Below are 16033 nucleotides of genomic sequence, written 5' to 3'. Positions count from 1 at the left end.
TGGAGCTGACCCAGAGCTTCCCTGCTCCATCCTGGGCTCGGGGGGTGACCCCTCTCCGGAGTCAGTCCCACCTGCCCGGGGCCGTTCTCACCTGCCCGGGCCGTTCCCACGGGACATCGGGCACTGTCCCTGCCAGGGCAGGTGGGGAGCAGCCCCCCCACACCCCGCCAGTGCTTCCCACCCCGGGCACCCCCTTGTTCGTCCCGGGAGAAGCTCCAGCAGAGCCCGGGGCGGCGCCGGGAGGTGCCCGAGCTCCCCGGGGCCGGAGCTGCCCCCGCTGCCCCATCTCCATCCCGGCTTTGCCCCGCTCGGAGCCCCGGGAGCCGGCGGGAGGCGGCAATCTGGGATCGATTTGGGGTTTTTTTGGTAAAAAACACGCAAAAAAAAAAAGGAAAGGCAGCAGAAGCTCCCCGGGGAGGGGGCGCAGGGCCCGGCCCCCCCAGCCCCCCCCGGCTCTCTCTCTCTCGATATCTATTTTTGCATTTGTATATTTTTATATAGGAAACTTTAAGCATTTGTATTTTAATAACCCTGTGAAGCACTATGAGCTCCCCCGACCCCCCCCCAGCCCAAAATCCACAAAGGATTGGGACAAGAACAGGAGGTTTCTTAATTTAATGGTCAATTTGGTGATTTTTACCCCCACCCGAACCCCCCCGAGCCCAGCTCTGTCCCCGGCGGGGATCAAGTGCCAAACCCCATCCCGGATCCGGGGTAGGGATGCCCCCGGCGTGTCCCTGCCCCATGGATTGTCCCCGAGGGAGCTTGGCTTTCCTATGGAAACGCAGCCGCGAGGGAGGGGGACCCCAGGGACCCCCGGGGGGGCTCTGCTCCGAGCCTGGGCTGCTCCCCTGTGGTTTTTTGGGGGGATCAGAGCGTTTTGGGGGGGGGCACCAGCGCTGCTCCCAGTGCCGGGGGAGGGGGGCAGCTGGATCCCACCGCCCCCGTTTTGGCTCTGTTGGCACCGGGGGTCCTCACCCTGCTGCTGGCACCCCCCACCCACCCCAAGCCCCCCCCCCCCCCCCCCCAGCAGCCCCCAAATCCCCCCCAGCCATTCCCGGGACACAAAACACAAACGTGCCTTGACAAGGGGGTGACAGGCTGGGCATGAGCCCCCCCGCTCCGCTCCCACCCCCACCCCACAGAGGGCTTGGGGAGGCTCTGGGGGCTGTCCCCACCTCCCAGCTTTAATCCACTGTCACCCCTTCATTCCGGGGGGCCGGGGCCGGTTCTCTATGCAGCGGGAGGGTCCTGGGGGGTCCAGCCCCCCGAACTGGCAATAATTCTCTCCCTGTTTGATCTCGTCCCGTCTCTGTTGTTTTAATTTGGGGAAGGGGAGGGGAGGGGGGTTGGTTTTTACAAATCCAGTGGCTGATGTCATAAACCTCCCCCCCCAAAGGCGATTTTTTTTTTTTTGGGGGGGGGGGGAGGTGTGGTGGATGATTTTTTTTTCGGGTCCCAAAGTGCTATTTTTTTGTACAAAAAGACTTAGATGAAACTGTTAGTTTTGGGGGGCTCCTTTGTAAATGGGGAACGACGAGTTCTTTTGTAATAAACACGAGTCGCTGGCGTTGTCTGGAAGTCTGCGGGGGGGTCCCTTGGGGGGCACGGCCGGTTTTGGGGGGGTGGCAGGGGAGCAGCCGGTCCCAGAGTGGCACCAGGGGGACAGGGGACACCGAGCTCTGTTTGGGGGGGGTCACAGGCTGGTTTTGGGGTGCAGTCAGTCCCAGAGTGGCACCAGGGGGACAGGGGACACCAAGCTCCATTTGGCGTTTGGGTGATGCAGGGCAGGGGGCCAGGCCTGGCTGCCCCCCCAGACACCCTGGCTCTCTCCTCCCTGATGCGGGGGCAGCACCTTCCTCCTCCTCCTCCTCCTCCCTCTTCTTTTCTTCCTCCTGCTCCTGCTCCTGCTCCTGCTCCCGCTCGGCTCCTCTCCCCACCGGCCCCGCGGAGGCTCCCATGGGGCGCCCAGGTGGGTGCTGGGGTGGGGGGGCACAGCCAGGGCTGGGGGGGCTTTTCTGGGGGGGTTAAAGCCCCCCCTGGTGCGAGCGTGTCCCCTGCAGGCCCGCACAACCTGACCTGCGTGTCCTACAAGCACCCGAGCGTGCGGGGGCGCGCTGGGGGGCGCGGGGGGCGCGGCGGCCGGCGCCGTGCGCTGCCCCCCCGGGCAGTGCTGCGTGGGCATCTGGAACCGCAGCCACGCTCTGGTGCAGGGTGAGACCCCCGGGACCCCCGGCTTCGGGCAGGGGGAAAGGGGGGGCGCTTTGAGCCTGCCCCGGGCGGGCATGGACGGCAGGAGGGGATGGGGCAGGACGGAGGGGATTCATCCTGCCCCAGGGGTTTGGGGTAGGATGGAGGGGCTGGTCCTGCCCTGGGGGGATTTTGGGGTAGGATGGAGGGGTTGGTCCTGCCCTGGGGGGATTTTGGGGTAGGATGGAGGGGTTGGTCCTGCCCTGGGGGAATTTTGGAGGGACAGAAGGAGCTGGGGCAGGGTTGAGGGCTTTGGTCCTGCCCTGGGGGGTCTTGGGGAGGGAAAAGGGGTCTGATCCAGGCCGGGGGGGGCCGGGAGCGGGGGCTGATCCTGGCCAGGGTTTTTGGGGAGGTTCCGCTCCCTCCCCGCTCGGCCTTGGCCTTGAGCAGCGGCGCTGGGGAGGAGCAGCTGCGGGGGGACCCGCACGGGGGGTGCCACCTGTCCCTGCCGCCTCCCGCCCACGCCCCAGCCCGGGCTGACCGCGCCGCTGTCCCCAGGCTGCTGGGGAGGCCGGGGGGACGCCTGTCCCTCGGCCACCTGCGCCCCCAGCCCCGCGGGACACCCCGGCAGCTCCGTGCTGCTGTGCCTGTGCCACGGCCACCTCTGCAACGGCAACGCCACCGGGACAGCGGCGACAGGCACGGCCGGGGGGCCGGGGGGGCCCCGCCAGGGCCCAGGTACGGAGCCCGGGGGGTCCTGGGGGGCACTCGGGGATGGGGACACACAGGGGACCCACGGGGGATCCCGACACCTTCAGGGGACCCCATGGCGGGGGGTCCTGGGCGGTCCTGGGACTCGCGGGGCACTGGGGAAGCCATAGGACCCCCTAAAGTGTCCCCCCCACCACCCCGGACACCCCTGTGGGGGGTCAGGGGGGCTCCGTGTCACCTCAGTCTCTGTCCCCAGTGCCCGGCCCGGGGGGGTCCTCGGGGACGCTGTGGCTGCTGGGCGCCAGCCCCCTCCTCCTCATCCTGCTCATCTGCCTGGGCGTCCTCGGTAGGGACAGGGACACAGCGGGGACGGGGGGACCCCCGGGCACAGCCACCCCCTCCCCGATGTCCCCTGGGTGTCCCCAAATGCCACACCTCTGGTGTTCCCAGAGTGCGGGTCTCCCCGGGTGGAGGTGGGGGGGTCCCCAAGTGCTGTGTCACCCTGTCCCTGGTGTCCTTGTGACCCCCTGGGGTGGGGTGTCCCGGGTGGGGTGTCCCGCGTGTCCCGGGGATCCCGGGATGCCACCTTCCCCGTGTCCCCTACCTGGCGAGGGGGGGCTGTTGGTCCCTGGTGTCCCCAGGTCCCGTGTCCCTGATTTGGGGGGGTTCCTGTGGGGGGGTCCCCGGATGGGGGCGTCCCTGGTGTCCCCCATCCAGGACTGCGCTGGACCAGGGCCCGCACGGGGCAGCCACCGCGGGGGGGGCAGAGAATCGGGGTCCCTCCGGAGCCCCCCAGCCCGGACCTGCCTGCGCTGCGCTTCCTGCAGGTGCGGGGCACCCGCGGGCCGGGGGACACCCACGGGGGGGACACCCACGGGGGGAGGGACACCCACGGGGGGAGGGACAGTCACGGGGGGACACCTGCGGGCCGAGGGACACCCATGGGGGACACCCACGGGGGGAGGGACACCCACGGGGGGGACACCCACGGGGGGAGGTACACTCACGGGGGGAGGGACACCTGCGTGCCGAGGGACACCCATGGGGGACACCTACGGGGGGAGGGACACCCACGGGGGACACTCACGGGGGGAGGGACACCCACGGCGGGGGGACACTCACGGGGGGACATCTGCGTGCCGAGGGACACCCACAGGGCCACCCAAGCGGGAGGGCAGGGAAGGAGGTGACGCTGGGAGGGGGCGCCCATATGGGGAGGGGACGTGGGCACAGCCGTGGCAGAGGGGGCATCATTCCGGGGGGGCACAGCAGCGCCGAGGCTGCGCGGGAGCCCCAGAGGTGCCCGGACCGGAGGGTCCGGCGCGGGGGTGCCGGTGCCAGCTGCGTCCCCCGTCCCCCCGGGGCAGGTGCTGCAGTCGGGGCGCTTCTCGGCCGTGTGGCGGGGCACGCTGCGCCAGCGGCCCGTGGCCATCAAGGCGTTCGCGGCCGGGGCCGGCCGGAGGTTCGCGGCCGAACGCGCCGTGCACGCCCTGCCGCTGATGGAGCACGAGAACGTGGCCAGGCTGCTGCACGCCCGGGCGGCCGCGCCCCCGGCCCGAGGGGGGCTCCTGGTGCTGCAGCTCTACCCGGCCGTGGGTCACCTCGGGGGCTGGGGGGCACCGGGGCAAGGGGGCAACAGGGGTCTGGGGGACTCGGGAGGTACCGGGGGGGGTAACAGGGGTCTGGGGGGCTCGGGGGGTACTGGGGGGGGGTAACAGGAGTCTGGGGTGCTCGGGGGGTACTGGGGAGGGTGGCAGGAGTTTGTGGGGCTCGGGGGTATGGGAGTAGCGGGGGCTCGGGGGGCTCGGTTGTGATGGGGATTTGGGGGGCTCGGGGGTGTGCGAGGGACTGAGGGGGCTCGGGGGGGTGCGTGGGACAGTCGGGGAGCCCGGGGGTGGGCATGGGGGCCTGGTGGGGGGAGATGTGTGGGAGATACTGGGGGTGCCCCACGTCCCCACCCGTGTCCCCGGCGTGTCCCCAGGGCTCCCTGCGCCACTTCCTGGGGCAGCACGTGGGGACCTGGGCGGGCAGCGTGCGCCTGGCGCTGTCCCTGGCCCGCGGCCTGGCCTTCCTGCATCAGGAGCTGTGGCGTGACGGTGAGGGTGGCGCCCCGGTGGCACCCACGGTGTCCCCTGCCCCGACCCCGCTCTGGGCTCTGCCCTGAGCCCCCCCTGCCCCGTCCCCCCGTGACCCCCGGGGTCCCCAGGGCTGTACAAGCCCAGCGTGGTGCACCGGGACCTGAGCAGCCAGAACGTGCTGGTGCGGGAGGACGGCACCTGCGCCATCGGCGACTTCGGGCTGGCGCTGGCGCTGCCACCGCGCGCCCAGGACAGCACGGGCAGCCGGCACGCCGTGGCCATCCGGAAGGTGACAGGGGTGGCATGGGGTGGCATGGCACGGCATGGCATGGCACGGCATGGCATGGCACGGCACGGGATCCGTGGGATGGGGTGGCATGGGGTGGCATGGCATGGAGAGTGGCATGGCACGGCATGGGGTGGCACGGGAAGGGCAGGTGACAGCCCTGGGTTGGGGACAGCACCCCAGGTGTCCCTGGCAGTGCGGGCTGTGGCTGCCAGCTGAGCCCGTCCCTGGCGCGGGGGCCTGGCGGCCCCGGTGGCCCCGGTGGCCCCGGTGGCCCTGGTGGCCCGGTGCCCCCGCGCTCAGGGCCCGGTGGGGCGCAGGCGGGCACGCAGCGGTACCTGGCACCCGAGATCCTGGACGAGAGCCTGGACCTGCGGGCCTGGGGCCGGGCGCTGCGCCAGGCCGACGTCTACGCGCTGGCGCTGCTGCTCTGGGAGATCCTGTCCCGCTGCCAGGCCCTGAGCCCCGGTGAGCCCCGGGGGTCCCCCCGCGCCGCCCGCGGCCCCCCGGCCCCGCTGACGCCCCCGCCCCGCAGGAGCCCCGGTGCCGCCGTTCCGGCTGGCGTACGAGGCCGAGCTGGGCTCCAGCCCCACCGGGGCGCAGCTCCGCCGCTTGGCCGCGGACGAGAGGCGGCGGCCGCTCATCCCGCCCGCCTGGCACCGCGCCCCCCAGGTCAGAGCCCGGCACCCCCGGCCGGGTGACCCGCGGGGGTCCCGGGGGGGGCAGGGGGCCCGAGGGGGGGTCCCTGCCTGGGTGTCCGGGGGGTTTGGGGTGCCCAGGGATGCTGAGGTACCCGGGGTGCCCCTGCCTGTGCTCTGGGGGTCACCCCGGGGGTCCCCAGAGGGTCTCGAGGGGTGTGGGGTGACTCGGGACGCCCGAGGGGGGGTCCCTGGGTGTCAGGGGTGTTTGGGGGGGTCGCTGCCCGGGGGTCCCCTCCCCGCTGCCCAGCGACGGTGCTGAGGGCACCGGGGGCTGTCCCCGTTCGGGGGTGACATCCCCGGGTGGCATCCCCCGCTGAGCCCGGGGGGTCCCACAGCCCGGGGGGGCTCTGCCGGAGCTGCTGGAGGATTGCTGGGACCCCCGACCCCGAGGCGCGGCTCTCGGCCGAGCGGGCGCTGCAGCGGCTCCAGCGCTTGGCCGCGGGGCCCGCACCGGCCCCGGGGGACCCCGGCCCGGGGGCCGCCCCCCCCCAGGTGCGTGCGGGGAAACTGAGGCACGGGGACACCGGGGAGTTGCGGGGAAACTGAGGCACGGGGCGGGCACGGGAACACCGGGAACCCACCGGGGACTTGCGGGTAAACTGAGGCACGGGGCGGCGCGGGGAGGGCCCGGGAACCGGGCGGGAGGGGGCAGGACCCGGCCCCGCCCCCGGGAGGAGCCCAGCCCAGGCCCCGCCCCCTCCAGGCCCCGCCCCGCTTCCTGCCGGGAGGGGCCGCGCCGGAGCGAAGGTGGGAGCGGAGTCGCAGGACCCCCAAATCCCCCCCTGCACCCCACATCCCCCTGCACCCCAAGCCCCCCGACCCCCCCACAGCCTCCCCGCCGATCCGGTCCCGGGAGGGCCCCCCCAAACCCCGTGACTCAGTTTCCTCTGGGGGCCGGCGGGGTCCCCACGGCGGTGGGGGGGTTTGGGGGGTCCCCGCTCACCCCCCGTGCCCCCCCCCCCCCAGGTGCTGGAGTCTCCCACCATGTGGAACCCTGGTGCAGGTACAGGGGGACGCCCCAGACTGGGGGGGCTGCCTTGACCCCCCCCGGGGTCACCCCCCCCAATCTCCTCTTTTCTTGCCCCCCCAGGACAGCCGCCCCCCCCCAACCCCGTGTACCCCCCGAACCCCACGTACCCCCCCCAGGTCCCACCCCCCAACCCCGTGTACCCCCCGCCCGCTGCGCCCCCCAACCCGCTGGGGGGGCCCGGGCAGCCCCCGTACCCCGCTGGGCCCCCCCCGTACCCCCCGGGGCCCCCTCTGGCCCCCTCGGGCCCCCCCTTGGGCCCCCCCCACCCGGGCGTGCTCCCCCACCCGGGGGCGCTCCCCTCGTTCCCCCCCCCGGGCTGGACAAGAAGGCGGCCAAGAAGATGAAGAAGAGGATGAAGAAGGCTCACAAGAGGCACAAGGTGGGGGGCACCCGGGGGGGGACGCAGGGGGTCACCCCCAGCCCCCCTCGAGGGCTCATGGCTCTGCTGTCCCCCCAGCGCTCTTCGTCCTCGTCGTCCTCCTCCTCCAGCAGCTCCGACTGAGGCTCCTGGGACCCCCCAGGACCCCCAGAATCACCTGGGACCCCCAGGACCTCCTGGAACCCCTGGGACCACCAGGAGCCACCTGGGACCTCTTGGGACCCGTGTGACCACCCGGGACCCCCCAGGACCCCCGTGCTGTCCCCATGTCCCCCATCCCCTGCTCCCGGGGGGGTCCCAGGGTGTCCCCACTGTCCCCCAATAAAGCTCTGGGACACCCCAATGTGTGTCAGCGTCTCCTTCGCGCCCATGGGGGCTGGGCTTGGGGGGGGCACAAACCCCAATGCTCCTCGGGGGGGGCGGGGGAGGTCTGCCCCTGTGCCCCTATTGCCCCCCCAGCCCTTCCTATTGCCCCCCAGGCACCCCATAGCCCCCCATACACCGTTCTACCACACCTTTAATCGCTCCTCTTTACCCCCATTTTCCCCAGTGCCCCCCCAGTGCCCCCCCAGGGCCCCCCCAGTGCCCCAGTCCCCTCCCGGACCTCCCCGCCGCCAGGCGTCGCTGTGCGGGGCGGCGGCCGCTCTGTCCCGCCCCGCGCGCGCGGTGCGTTTCCGGGTCGGGGCGGGTGTAAATCGGGCCGCGCCCGCCGCCCCCTCCCAGACCCGCGGCCGCCGCAGCCGGAGCAGCCGCGCCCGCGCCGCCGCCGCCGCCATCCCGCGCGCCCGCCCGCCGCGCTCCCTCCCCGCCTCCCCCCCCCTCCCTCCCGCCCTCCCTCCTCCCGCTCCGCCCGGAGCGCCCTTCGCCCATCGCCGTTACCGGCGCCGACACAGGTAGGCCCGACCCCCCGCCCCCCCCCCCCCCCCCCCCATCGCCCCCCCAACCGCCGCCCCCCGGCGCTCCCCGCGGGCCCCCCGCGCCCCCCCCGGCCGCCATCCGGGTCCGATCCCCCCCGGGCCGGGCCCTCGCGCGGCCCCCCCGCCGCCCCCCCGCCGGCCGCGCCCTCACGGCGCCCGCGGCCTGCGCGGCCTGTGCGGCCTGTGCGGCCCGCGCGCCCCGCGCCGCCCGCCCGCCGCCCGCTCCAACGGCCCCGGGGGGCTCGGGGGCCGCCGCTGCCCGTCCCGCCGGCCCCCCCCGCTCCCCCCCCCCCGCCGGAACCGGTCCGGGGGGGTTCGGGGCGCCGCGTGCGTCACATGGCGCCGCCGCCCCCCGCCCGGGCCGGCTGCGGGGGGGCCCCGAGGGGCGTGGGGAGATTTTTTTTTCTTTCTTTCTACTCCGTTTTCTCGGAGTTTAAATTTTTGGGGTTTTTTTTCCCTTTCAGTTTTTTTTTTTTTTTTAATTTTATTTTGGGAGTTTTTCATTTCCCGCCCGGGCCCGGTCTTTCCGCCATCCCGCGCTGTTGTTTTCCCCCCGCCGGAGCGGGAAGGGGGCGCACGGCCGGGCCCGCGCGGGGCCGCCGCCCCCCCGGCGGATCCGGGATCTTCTCCCCGGGCCTGCCCGCGGCCGAACGGCGATCCCCGCTCCAGAGTGGGTTCGGAGCCCGGCCCGGTCCGGGATGCAGAGGCCCATTTACCCCCCGAGCCCTGCTGCCCGCGGCCCCCCGCTCTCCGGCACTCGGCCGGTTCCCCCCGCCGGGCTCCGGGTCCCGTTCGGAGCCGCCGGCCCGGGACCCCCTTACCCGCCTTGTGGTCGGGCCCCATCCGGGGGCTCCATCGCGGCCCCGGGGTCGCTCCGGGACAGCCGCTCCGCTCCCGGGACCCCCGGCCCCGTTCCCCCCCATCCCCCGCGGGGCCGGGCTGCCTCCGGAGCCGCGTCCCCGCCTCAGGGACGGGCTCGCCTCGGAGCCGCGTCCCGACCGCAGCAGCGGCTTTGGGCCGGGGGGATCCGGCGCGGGGCCGGGCTCGGGGAAGTTTCCCTGCGGAAGGCCTCGCCGGGAGCCCGGCCCGGGGCCGCTCGGCCCCTTTTGTCCTCAGGGCCCGTTCTGCCTCGCCCCGCTGCGGGGCTGCGGTGCCGGGCTCGGCTCCCCGAACCGGGCTGGATGCGGGGGGGATGCCGGGCTGGGCTCACGGAGGCCGCGGCAGAGCCCTCCGGTGCCAGCGAGGCAGCGCGGCCCCGGGCCTGCCTCGCCGTGGTTAAACTTTGACGGGGCAGCAGTGGTGGCCGAAATGGGAGTTTATTTACCGGATTCCCGTGAAATTCCCCCCGGCTGGGGCCGGCCGGGCTGTTTTGCAACCGCTGCCGACTCAGGTGGTTTGAAACCTGATCGTGCGCTCATGTGGCCTTATCTGGGTCTGAAGGAATCGCCTCGGAACCTTCTCCGAGGGGCCCCGCGCGGGCGGGGAAGGCCGATGGGGTTTATTTTCTCCGTGATCCCGGCTGCCCAGCGCGCCAAAGCCCCGGGGCTGGGGTGCGCGCTCCCATCGGGCAGCTGCAGGAAGACTTGGGCTCGGAAAAGCGTGGGGCTCGCGGGGAGCGGCAGCTTCCCCGGACCCGTCGGGACCACGATTAGCGCTCAGTGCCCCCTCGGCATCCCTGGTCGTGTCCAGGAGCCATTGGCGTCCCCAGTGCTAGCGGGGGTCACCCCGAAGGAGTCAGTTGTCCCTCAGAGAAGCCCCTGCAAGGAGCGGGGCTGGGAGGAGGCAGGGGCTGAGCAGGACCCTCATGACCCCAAGAATTGCTGGGTCCAGGTGGGATCGGGCCAGTTCAGCTCTGGAAATTCCGAGGAGGAGGAGCCAAACCACCACGGATCGTCCCAACACTTCAGGGGGCGATTTGAGGGGAGGAGCAGCACAGGGGGGCTGGAATCCTGCCTGGACAGGCCAGGGGGGATCTGCAGTGCCCCTCAAGTCACAGCCCCTCACTCACGCAGCCCCTCTCCCCCCAGCCGAGGCCCGAGCGCTGCCGCAGCCTGAGCCGAGCCCACGCTGCCCACCATGGACACCGGAGTCATCGAAGGGGGTCTCAATGTCACGCTCACCATCCGGCTACTCATGCACGGAAAGGTTCGTGTCCCCAGCCCCTGCCTGCAGCCCTGGCCTGGCACGGGGTGGGCTGGGAGCTTCCGTGGGGTCTCCTGGAGCTGCTGTGGGGCCGGAATGCGCTGCTGGTGCCCGGGCAGATCCTGGGGTGCAGCCGGCAAAGAAGATAATTACTGGGGGGGCAGAACGACCCGATGGGAGCTGAGGTGGGAGCAAGATCAGCACAACTGGGAGAAATCCCAGTTATCTGAGGGGCAGAACTCAAGTGCTCGGGAGCTTGTTTTGACTGTGAAAAGAGCCGAGTTTAGGCTTGGGGCTCCAGGAGTTTTTAAAACGCTGACTAACGGTGCTTTTGTTTCCGTCCCAGGAGGTGGGAAGCATCATTGGGAAGGTAAGTGAGGAGCAAACTCTCCCAGCCCTCCCTTTGCCCTTCTCCCCGTCCCCCTTCCTCCCTGCCCGCCGCGGCGCTGACGCCTCTCTCCCTTCTCTCGTCTCTCACAGAAAGGGGAGTCTGTGAAGAAGATGCGTGAGGAGGTGAGTGTGGCTGCGGCGCCGGCGGGATGGCGGGCCTGGCGCGGGCTCCGCAGGCAGCGCGGCGGCGGCGCGGGGAATGCCGGGAGGTGTGGGCAGGCGCGGCAGGAAGCCGAGGAGGAGAAGATGGCTGCCCGAGCGAGGGAGGGGAGGAGGAGGAGGGAGGGCTCTGTCCCCAGCGGGGGATCCGGAGGAATCCCGAGCGCTGAGGTGGCGTTTGCCTCCCCGCAGAGCGGAGCTCGCATCAACATCTCGGAAGGGAACTGCCCCGAGCGGATCATCACCCTCGCGGGACCCACCAACGCCATCTTCAAAGCTTTTGCGATGATCATTGACAAACTGGAAGAGGTGTGTCCGCCGCCCCCTGCAGTCACTGCCCGTTGTCCCTTCTCTCTGGAGGAGCTGACCCCGGCGCGGGCCCCCGGGGGCCCGGGGCCGCTGTTCCGCACGGGCAGCCAGCGTTTCCCTGCCCGGCCCCGATCTTTGTCCGGCGCTGCTCCGGGGCAAGGTCCAGGCAGGGCTGGAGCCAGAGCCCCACAGGGACTTCCTGCCCACCGCGTGGGGCAGAGCAGGGCTTGGAATCCCCCTGGCTCTGCTCGTGCTGGTGCCACTTCCCCCCAGCACTCCCCAGGGCTCAGCTCTCTCCCCAGCCCTGCCAAGGAGGAGTTGGGGCTGCAGCTGTGTGGGGCTGGAGGAGCTGCATCGTGTCCCTGTTCCTGTTAAATCAGGGACTTCCAGGGGAGATTTTGCTGCTAGATAATCTGCATCTTGCAGGTGTTAGAGCCTGCTCAGGGCTGTGATGTCAAGATTTACACATTGGAGGGAGCAGGAGTAGGGGCGCTCCTCACCTGCTGTGGGGCAGAGCTCTGTGGCCCTCACCTTGCCTGTGGGGGTACAGATTCTATTGCCCTTTAGATTTGGGGCTCTACCCAGGGAGAAACAACGCTGTGCTGGCAGCTCTGTCCCCAAACCCCCCTGCTCTCACTGCTGCGCTAAAGGCTGCAGGGCTTGGAGCTGTTTGTGCAGGATGCAGGGAGCCGGAGTCCTCCACGGGCTGCACGGCTCTGCAGCGCTCTGGGCACCGGCCTTGGAGCTGAAGCTTTGCTTTTAGTAGGTCAGTTGAGCCCTGGCCTTGTGCCTCCCCTCCCCCTGCCAGCACATGACCGCTGTAATCGGCGCCGGGATTGTTTTTCCCGGAGCTGCTGCCTTGATCCCTGGTGCAGCGGGAGGCTCCGTGCTGACCCTGGAGCCGTGGAGTCCCCGAGCGTTCCTGCCCAGTCCCTTGTCCCCCTCCAGCCCCGGTTCCTGCTCGGCTGAGGTGGGACCCAGCCTGGGCCAGTGCCTAAACCCATTTCCACTGAGGCAGCAGGGTTTGGCCGCTGCTTCCCCAAAATACATCTGTGTTTTTTCTGGGCTGCTGAGGAAGTCCTGGGAAAGCCCCGAGGTCACCTTGGCCTCGGCCACTGGTGCCAGCGTCACCTCCCTGTCCCTGTGCCGGGCACGTCCCCAGCGTGTGCCGTTCCAGCGGGGCTGAGCCCTCAACACCTCCTCTTCCTCGCAGGACATCAGCAGCTCCATGACCAACAGCACGGCTGCCAGCCGGCCCCCGGTCACCCTCCGGCTCGTGGTGCCCGCCAGCCAGTGCGGGTCCCTCATTGGCAAGGGAGGCTGCAAGATCAAGGAGATCCGAGAGGTGCGTGCTGCCCGGCCCGGGGGGACGCACGGGGGGATTCAGGTGTCCCCAAGGCAAATCCATGGGTTGTCCCCACCCAAGGGATGTGGCATCACCGGGAGTTTTTGGTGCTCCCTGGATTTTAGTGTTTGGCAAACTGAGACTCGGGGCAGACCCTTCTCTGCCCGCTGCTGTCTCTCACAGCCTGGGTTCCTGTTCCTCCCTTCCCATGGCTCCTGACTGCCCTCTCCCCAGCCTTCTCCCAGATTTTGGAGAGGGAGATGGGCTCCAGGCCAGCGCTGCCTTGGCCATGCCATTTAGCACTGGGTGCTGTTGGATTAACTCTGCTGACATGGAGACTGGCTTGGCTTGGGTTACAGGGACAGGCTGAGGCCAGGTCCCCCTCTGCTGCCTCAGGCTCCTGGTGACCGAATTGTATCCAGCTGGGATTAAAGGACTTTATTTTGGGGGAAAGGAGGAGCTGGGGGGGCAGTTTTGGCTATGTATAACCACGCACGGGGTTCGTCACTGAGGTCCCAGCCCTGCCCGGGGTCTGACGGGCTATTTTTAACCCTCGACTTGGCAGAGCACGGGGGCACAGGTCCAGGTGGCAGGGGACATGCTGCCCAACTCGACTGAGCGAGCCATCACCATCGCTGGGATCCCACAGTCCATCATCGAGTGCGTCAAACAGATCTGCGTCGTCATGCTTGAGGTAGGGCCCCTCCTCGGCCTGTCCTGGGGAGGCGGGTGCTGCAGGGGACCCCGCTGCCCTTGGAGGGGTGGAAATGCTGAGGAGGGAGAAGAAAGGAGCTGCTGGGGGATAAAGGGATAGCTGGGGATTACAGCCTCATCCAGGTGAGGCTCGGAGCTGCTTAAAACCAGGGTCGAGCAGGGCCTCGAGAGCAGCTCATGGTGTCACCCACGGCCCTGCTGTGCTCCTGGGTGTCCTCCCTCGGCCCCGTGCCCAGGGTGAGGAGGAAGTCACGCTGCCCTGGGTCGCCGCAGGGCCAGCCCCGGGGCGCAGGAGGGGGCTGTCGGTGCCAGCGGCGCTCGGTGTCTGACCTGTCCTCTCTGCCTGTCACGCAGTCTCCCCCGAAGGGTGTCACCATCCCGTACCGACCCAAGCCATCCAGCTCTCCCGTCATCTTTGCAGGCGGCCAGGTAAGGCCTCTCCTCTGCTCCTGGGGTGTGGGGTGGGGAGGGGCGGGGGTCGTACCGAGCTGCCGGCGCGCCCCGGCCGCTCCGCGTGCCCGTCACCCACGCCGTGCCCTCGGCCCCAGGCGGCTCTGCTGGGCTCGGCCCCCTCGCCCTGCTGAGGGATGGCAGCAGGGAAAAGGGCCGAGTTGGGAGGAGAGGGTGCTGGAAAACGCTCCTGGAATTAACCGGCCAAAAAACCATTTGCCAGCGTGGTGGCGGCAGCGGGGGTTTGAATGGGGCCGAGCTGCCTAACCCAGGCTCTGCCCCTCTGCCTCGGGCTGGCTCCAAGGACTCGCTGTGACCTCCTGTGGGTGACCGGCCCGGAGGTGCGGGGTTCTCTGCTCTCTGCCACTGGTTCTCGGGGTGCAAAGGCTCAGCCTGTGCCGTGGGTAGGGTTGGGGTGCGCAAAGGCTTCGTCTCTCAGGAGGGGAGGGTGTCAGATAGGAGTAGTGTCAGGTGACTGGGCTTTAGTCCCTCCTGCGCTGAGCCGGGGAGCGGCCCGAGCCCTGCCCCAGCTGCCTTACATGGGACAGGTGTCCCTTGGGATCCTGCCTGCTGTAACGCTTTGGGCTGGCGGTGCCAGGCGCGGGTCAGCTGCTCCCACCCCGCGCCCCCGGGGCTGCCCCAACGCTCGGAGAAACCACGGCGCCAACGCATCCGCTGCCTTCCTGCTGCCAGGGACACCCCTCGGGGTGGGCAGGGCCTGGCTTTGTCAGTGGGGGCCTCAGTAGGCAGGAAAGGGGGTCAGGGACGGGGTGTAGCTGCCGCCGGCCTCCCCGAGAGCCAGGCCTGACTCTGCTCTCCCCCCTCCCAGCCCCGCCACGCTTGTTCTGGGGACGGACCTGCCGCCGTCCCCTTCCTCCCCACCCCTGCCCCTCTCCCTGGCTCTTCCTCCCCACCTGAACCCGGTCAGCCCCCCCCTCCCGCCTCCCCGACAGCTTCTCCCGCCGCTCTGCTCCCGGGGGAAGCCCCCGCGCCCCGGCCAGCGGCGGGGCCGCAGCGTGCGGACCCCCGGGGCGGGAGCCGGCCGCCTTCCCCGTTAGAGCAGTGAGGAGCAGGCTTCCCACAGCCACGCATCTCTTCCCTCCCCTTGCCCCTCTTCTCCCCCTTCCTTCTTTCCGCCCCCGTCCCCGGCCCAGGCCCGCAGCAGCCCCCGGGCCCCGCTCCCGGTGGGCCTTGCGCTCTCTGTCTTCGCAGCTCAGAGTCGTGCGTAGAGCAGGGCGAGCCCTCGATCAGCACTGAGCTAATGTGGATGTTGAGTTTGGTGTTAGCGAAAGGTTTCGGATTGACAGCCCTGGAGACTGAAGTCCTCTAATTTATCCACAGGACAGGTACAGCAGCGGCAGTGCGAGCTACCCCCACACCGCCCCATCCATGTGCCTCAACTCTGACTTGGAGGGACCACCTCAGGAGGTGAGAGGGGAGTTCAGTCTCCACGGCCCGTTCAATCCTTGGCCTCTCTGAGACTGCCAACAAGGGTGGCATCCCTGTCCCCGTCCCCCAAAACCGACAACGGTGGCTTTTTGTGCTGTGGACTCCTGTCCACTGGGAACTGGACTCTGAGCCCACCAACCTCTCCTCACGCAGGCCACCCGGCAGCCACTGCATGGCAACGAACTTGGGCCAATTCCAGCCTGGGCTGCAGTTCTTCCGGTGACCTGGAAGTGAGGCTGTGTACCCCCCTCTCCCCCTCCTCTCCCACCCGCCCCCACCTGCCCGGCCCCCCCAGACCTCCCCAAACCTTAGCCAGCCAGGCCCCAGCCAGTGCCTCGCCCTTTCTGGGTAGCTTCAGGAGGAATCTGAAGTGTGTGGCTGTCCCTTGTAACCTGGGGGACACGGAGTTGTGGCAGGTCAGGCCCTCGCCTCGTTCCCCTCCGAGCACTGGGCCGTGTGAGCAGTGGTAGCCAGCGCCAGCACTGACCTGTAGCTTGCCCGGCGACGTTGTCCTAGGCGTGTGGAGTGACGAGAGGACTCGGAACGGGGCAAACTTTTTTTTGGGGGTGGGAGGGGAGGCGGGGGAGCTGCCGGGCCGGGGCAGAGAGGGGCCAGGAGCAGCAGCAGGGCCGGCGGGGGCGTTGGATCCTCCCTGCCTGCGCGGGGGCGCAGGGATAGCAGCATTGTCGGACTCACCACACCATAACATCTTCATCAAGATCCCAGCCGTTCTCTTGTTGGTTTTTTGGTTTGATTTTTTTTTTCCTTTTTTCTGTTTTTTTT

At 69.9% G+C, this 16033-nt stretch overlaps 2 protein-coding genes across 2 annotated transcripts; both read left to right on the top strand.

Moving 5' to 3' along the window:
• Positions 1–1959: 1959 nt before the first annotated feature.
• On the top strand, positions 1960–7117 carry AMHR2 (anti-Mullerian hormone receptor type 2). The gene is given in 14 exon segments (XM_038164384.1): positions 1960–1972; positions 2064–2110; positions 2112–2214; positions 2749–2928; positions 3158–3247; positions 3619–3728; positions 4269–4493; positions 4883–4997; positions 5108–5268; positions 5586–5733; positions 5801–5937; positions 6302–6343; positions 6345–6458; positions 6933–7117. Coding segments are annotated over 14 exon segments (1560 nt in total). The 3' UTR covers positions 7008–7117.
• Positions 7118–8117: 1000 nt separating this feature from the next.
• Positions 8118–15975, top strand: PCBP2 (poly(rC) binding protein 2). Its single transcript, XM_038164385.1, has 10 exons — positions 8118–8268; positions 10320–10437; positions 10781–10804; positions 10915–10947; positions 11176–11292; positions 12506–12637; positions 13203–13331; positions 13706–13780; positions 15143–15229; positions 15404–15975. The coding sequence occupies exons 2-10, from the start codon at positions 10369–10371 to the stop codon at positions 15482–15484; spliced, it is 747 nt and encodes a 248-aa protein (XP_038020313.1). The 5' UTR covers positions 8118–8268; positions 10320–10368; the 3' UTR covers positions 15485–15975.
• Positions 15976–16033: the final 58 nt, after the last annotated feature.

The sequence above is a fragment of the Motacilla alba genome, chromosome 29 (genome assembly GCF_015832195.1).
Source record: "Motacilla alba alba isolate MOTALB_02 chromosome 29, Motacilla_alba_V1.0_pri, whole genome shotgun sequence".
Taxonomy (NCBI): domain Eukaryota; kingdom Metazoa; phylum Chordata; class Aves; order Passeriformes; family Motacillidae; genus Motacilla; species Motacilla alba.
The sequence above is the reverse complement of the archived record's forward strand: the minus strand, read 5'-3'. Positions and strand labels throughout refer to the sequence as shown.